Here is a 5,790-nt window from a genome sequence, read left to right on the forward strand (position 1 = left end):
CAAGTTGGCCAAAAAGCTAGAGAGAGAAGACCCCCTACCCCCCTACTTTTCAAATGGTTTACCCCCCCTTCCCTACTTTTTAAATGGTTACCCCTCCCCCCCCCCCCCCCCCCCCCCCCCCCCCCCCCCTTTCCCCCTACCTTTTTAGGGGTCAAAGGTGGAGGAGACCCTACCAAAATAGCCCCATTCAAAGCCTTTGTCCCCCTTAATCCTTGCAGGCTTCCTTTAAATTAGGGATTCTTACAAGGCCCATGGAGAGTCCATTTTTTTCCTAATGTTGCAGCATGTGGCAATGTTTGCATTTTGCCATTGCGTAGTAGTATAGATTGTCTTTTGTAGATACAAGTCACTTTGAGAGCGAATCAACATTTGTTTTCCTCTTTCTACAAAGAGAGGCATTGAGTGGTGGGTCACATGCACATAGTCTATCCTCTTATGAAGGATGTTGTGTCTTTTCATCTTGTTCTTGTAAGAGTCATTAACAAATCATCATCTTATATATATTAAGTCTATTGTGCAAGATAGTGGACATTTGACTTTCTATATATTCTTATAAAGGGGTACATTGAGTGGTGGATCATGCACATTGTTTCTCATCCTCGAGGTGTCCACTATATAACCAAGTTGATGCACTGTGTGAGTTTAAGAATTTAAGGAATTTAAGAAAGATACATTAACAAGAGGGGTTTTTTAAATTCATTTTAAGACAAGACTGTTAATGCATAAAATTGAGGGATCAATCTATTCAAATCAACATTTTAATGGAGGGATTTTTGAGTACCCTGCGAATCCATGTTATATGGAGGGGTTCCCCTAAAATAGTCTAGTCAATTACATTTAGGCTATTAGGTCTCCCCAATCTCGAAAAATTAAAAATCTTTTCAAAACATCCAGAGTGCATAAAGTGAAGGGCGAGTTTAGGAAATGAAACCAGAAGTGCATAAGTGAAGGGTGAGTTTAGGAAATGAAAAGACCGTGGAAGTGGAAAGTCAAAAGACAAAGTGGAAGAGCCACGTTACTCATGTACAAATGACAGTGAAACAAAGAGCGAGAGCATTCCCGTAAGAAGATGGGCATACTCCATATGGGCTTGAAATAAACAATGAGGGTATCTCAAGCTAGTTCTCTCTCTTTTTCTTCCCCACCAAGCATCCTAGTTAAAGTGGTGTTGAATAGTTTTGAAAGCAAGTGGCTCTATAAACAACTTACAACTTCAAAGGGGTGAACAATAAAAGAATCTGAATAAAGGGATGCAGCTATGGTGCAAGGGAGAAACCGATAAATCCGATCGTGCCCGGGTGGGGGGTGGGGGCGGGACTCGGGAGCTTATCGTCCTTTTGAATGCACATGGAACCTTGCGTTTTAAACCACCCGTCCTGCTCTGCTCTTGCATTAGGGTGAGCTATGTAAGGTTTGTACACAAGTGCAAAACTGATGACATGTTGGCAGCAGCTTGCTCTCCTGGTCAAAATTTTTTATTGCCAACATATGGCGGCTAAGCTTGTATAGACAAAGTATATTGGCTAAGTCCCGGATGACTCCCGCGCTTTGATGGCCGGCTCTGCTAATTGTGGCGAGACATCAACTTCGGGATGAAGTACTATAGACAGCAGCTGCGACGTGGGCACGGCCAGCGTATGAGGCTTTTGCTCGCCTGGGAAGAGTACCAGACGGGCATCCTGCAATTCACGACTACCTTCTTCCTTGCCAACGTTGGCATCGATCTCCTCCGACCCACCAGATGTCGAATCCTGCCATTCCCGATCATGAGCGTTGCTCCCTTGAGCGATTCCTCGTGCAAAAACCTTCATGCAGACGATCACCGTCCAGCACAGGAGAGCAACAGTAAGTACGGCTGAAGCCCCCAGAAGGAAGCCTAGCATGGAAGGCTCATGGCGGGCGCACCTGTAAGAGCTGCCGGCGTTGCTTCCGCAAGCCGTCAGAGGAGTGATGCTGGGCGCTGGAGGGTGGAGTGCAATATGAGTATTGCGTCCCAGCTGAAGCTCGGGAGGTGGGGCAATATTTTCCATTGTGCGAGAGCTGATAGCTTCGCCTCTCTCTCTCTCTCTCTCTCTCTCTCTCCTTTTCTCAATATGTAGGGTACTTTCCGGGGTGTCACGAACCTCACGGTCAACCTTGCACTCCACGTTTTGTACAGGAACTTCACACGCGGAGGCCGTATCCAAAGTGTCTAAACTAGTCAGGGCCAGTTCACATGGCATGCTGGTTTCCAACAAGTTTGCAACCACGCACTCGTCCTCCTCTTTTCATGTGCCGATGGTTTTTTTTGCAAGAAAGAAAGAGGAGAGAGAAAGGCCTTAACTTCCTAAAAATGCATCCTTTCTTTTAGTGTAAATCGGTGTTGATTGGATATTCCCCACCTTTTCGTATCTAGGGTTTCCTTCTTGCTTCACCCCTTGGGGTGGAGCAGAAGTGCAACTGGTTCGCAATTAGGAATTCGCAACCTCCAAGAAACCTGATCACAAGAACAAGAAAAGCTCACAACTTGTTGCCAAGTGATTGGCAATCCGATTCCCCATGTAAACTAGCTCTTAGAGCCACTTCTATGGGCATGTGGTTGTGAACATGGTTGCTAGCATTTTAGGTTCACATGGTGAGTTTCCAAAAATTTATTGCGCACTGGTTGTGAGCCGACTCTTGCCTTGGTGAGTGGAGCAGCACTGCAACCACAAAAGACGACAAAGTTACCAACTTGGCATTTATTGTTCCTTGGTCTTTCATTTTTCTTCGCTCGCCATCTTGTTGTTGCACTTTGCTTCACATTTGAAGCAAACATGGCACGGTTGCAGGTCGGCAACTAGACACTGTTAGGGAGAGTGGCTATGGCGGGTGATATCGTTGGGGAGTCATGGTTGCTTTGTAGAGTGCAGCAGAAAGAGACGAGGGAGAGAAATAGAACGAGAGCAATTCGATGCTATAGAAAATAATGCCATGCTATTGTATTGAATTCCTTTGTAAAAATACCTTACAATATTAATCCAAAAGAGGTTGCCATGCAAACTTGACTTGCAACTGCATGCCATAAGGGCATGTGCCGATGGATAGACTACCAATTAAAACTGGATAGGGCTTGAATACCTAACAATACCCCCCTCAAGCCCGAACTAGACAGACCTCGATTTTTTGGTGTACTCATCAACCGTGAGATTTAGGTTCTCTCACAACCAAGGATTTCTGGTGTATCCATAACCTGGTGCTATGATAGGAAAACCCCCCTTGAACAGATAGGGTGTAGGTCAAAAAATTAGCTGCCCATAAATGGAGTTTTTGCTTCACTGTCAAACCTTGGGTTTAAGGTGCACCCAATAACCTCATGAGAGATGGGAAAAATAAGCTGAGATCATATATATTTTGGGAGATCTTACCACTTATGTGTGGTAGTGTCTATAACTCGTACAATTTATTTTTTTTGGACATGGTTGTAACTGATAATAACTAATGGACTAAAATAAAGCTTTTGACAGAAAATATATGGTGATCTATGAAACTTAATTTAAAAAAATTCTTTTTTGTACTCTGCACTATTGATGTACCGAGTGCTAGAAGCAAATCCTCATGTTCTACATCACTTTGCCTCATTGCTAGTTGTATCCCAACCAGTAAACTGACGGATTTGGCATACATGTCTGTAGTCAATCGAAAAGGCTTTGGATCAATTCACATATTGATTGCTCAAAATCCAAACTGTTATCCAAATGTTGATACTCAATGGATTGGTTCGTTCCAGATGTATCAACTGTTGTCAAAAGATCATCTCCCATACTTAGCAATGAATTGACATGCTGTGAGAGCTTGTGAATCTTGACCGGTAATAGGGGGTGTAAAAATTCTCTTGCTTAAAGGTGAAGACTCAAAAGCTTTTAATCGAATTCAACATAACATGACATTTCCCCCCCTTTCCTCAATTTGACGTCCATGTAGGGTACTTTCTAGGGTGTCCATGTATTTTGCTTGTTAAGCACGAACCTCACGGTCAACCTTGCACTTCACGTTTTGTATAGGGACTTCACACGCGGACGCCGTCTCTCTAAACTAGTCAAGGCCAGTCACATGGCATGCTGGTTTCCAACAAGTGAGCAACTGTGCACTCGTCCTCCTCTTTTCACGTGCCGACGGTTTTTTTTGCAAGGAAGAAAGAGGAGAGAGAAAGGCCTTAACTTCCTAAAAATGCATCGTATCTTTTAGTGTAAATCGGTGTTCTTTGGATCCCCACCTTTTCGTATCTATGGTTTCCTTCTTGCTTCACCCTTTGGGGGTGGAGCAGAAGTGCAACTGGTTCGCAATTAGCAATTCGCAACCTCCAAGAAACCTGATCACAAGAACAAGAAAAGCTCACAACTTGTTGCCAAGTGATTGGCAATCCGATTCCCCATGTAAACTAGCTCTTAGAGCCACTTCTATGGGCATGTGGTTGTGAACATGGTTGCTAGCATTTTAGGTTCACATGGTGCGTTTCCAAAAATTTATTGCGCACTGGTTGTGAGCCGACTCTTGCCTTGGCAGGAGGAGCAGCACTGCAACCACAAAAGACGACAAAGCCACCAACTTGGCATTTATTGTTTCTTGGTCTTTCATTTTCCTTCGCTCGCCATCTTGTTGTTGCACTTTGCTTCACATGTGAAGCAAACATGGCACGGTTGCAGGTTGGCAACTAGACACTGTTAGGGAGAGTGGCTATGGCGGGTGATATCACTGGAGAGTCATTGTTGCTTGGTAGCGTGCAGCAAAAAGAGACAAGGGAGAGAAATTGTAACATTTAATGGCCTAAAAACTTGTGTGTAGTGGAAATTAGCATGAACATAGTGGGCATTTCATTAGAATAAATTCCTAATGAGAATTACAAGAGTGCTTGGGTGGAGAGATCAACAAAAAGCATAACACCTAGTTAGATAGCATGAACAATACTTTCAAAAGAGAGAGAAATTAAGCTATTGACAACAGTTGAGGACCGGATTTACATGGAGCCGGTCCCCCCTCCAAAAGGCCTTGTATTATGGTTTCTCCCATCAAGAGAGACATTGTACAATACAATTCTTTGTGTTCCTTCAAGACTAGCTAGTGCAATGAAGATGAAAGCTTCATGCACTAAGAAAAACACTTATCAAACACAACATCAATTATCTCCGGTCTCAGACCCAAGACCTCACACACCTTCGAAGATGGTGAGAGCTAGCGGGGTATGAGAGTAGATTGAGAGGAAGAAGGAGTATTCTTACGAGAAAGATGTACATCTCCTCACATAATCACTCATATTAGCATAGCTTAGCTTAGTAATTAGCATGGTAGAGGAGATGAGCATGCATTGAAGCTTGGCTCTTGGTTGGATTTGCATCACAAAGCCAAGAGTTGTTGGTGTAGACCTCCCTTGTCACAAGCTTGGAGTAGGTGATAAGCTTTCCATTAAAGCTTGAGAAGGAGAGAGAGTCTTCTTTACTTCACACCTAAGATTGTGTGAGTGTGTGTGTGATAATGCCTTGCAAAAATCATCCCCCTCTCTCTCTTGGTCGACCCCTCTTGCTATTTGCTCATGCTCCACTCTCATTGGACCTCCCTAGGTCTAGCCAATGATAATTAAGCAGTATAAGTGATAGCCTTCTGACATGTGTCCCCCTTTCCCCTTTTGTGAGAGCTTTATGCAATTAATAAATGCAACTAAACTCTCATTGGACCCCTTTGCCTCCTGGCCAATAGGAATCAGGCAAGCCGTTGGGCTGCTGAATGCTCATTGGACCCCTTGGGAGACTGTCCAATAGTCTTATAGAGAGCTTA

General features: G+C 43.9%; 1 protein-coding gene across 1 annotated transcript; it reads right to left on the reverse strand.

Moving 5' to 3' along the window:
- Nucleotides 1–993: 993 nt before the first annotated feature.
- Nucleotides 994–2,071, reverse strand: LOC147462114 (uncharacterized). Its single transcript, XM_086502649.1, has one exon. The coding sequence runs from the start codon at nt 2,028–2,030 to the stop codon at nt 1,524–1,526; it is 507 nt and encodes a 168-aa protein (XP_086358775.1). The 5' UTR covers nt 2,031–2,071; the 3' UTR covers nt 994–1,523.
- Between the last annotated feature and the right edge of the window lie 3,719 nt (nt 2,072–5,790).

The sequence above is a fragment of the Adiantum capillus-veneris genome, chromosome 3 (genome assembly GCF_014529385.1).
Source record: "Adiantum capillus-veneris isolate H3 chromosome 3, ASM1452938v2, whole genome shotgun sequence".
Lineage (NCBI taxonomy): Eukaryota > Viridiplantae > Streptophyta > Polypodiopsida > Polypodiales > Pteridaceae > Adiantum > Adiantum capillus-veneris.

Coding starts and splice junctions, on each gene's coding strand:
- LOC147462114 (XM_086502649.1), bottom strand. CDS start 2,030: ATGGAAAATATTGCCCCACCTCCCGAGCTTCAGCTGGGACGCAATACT.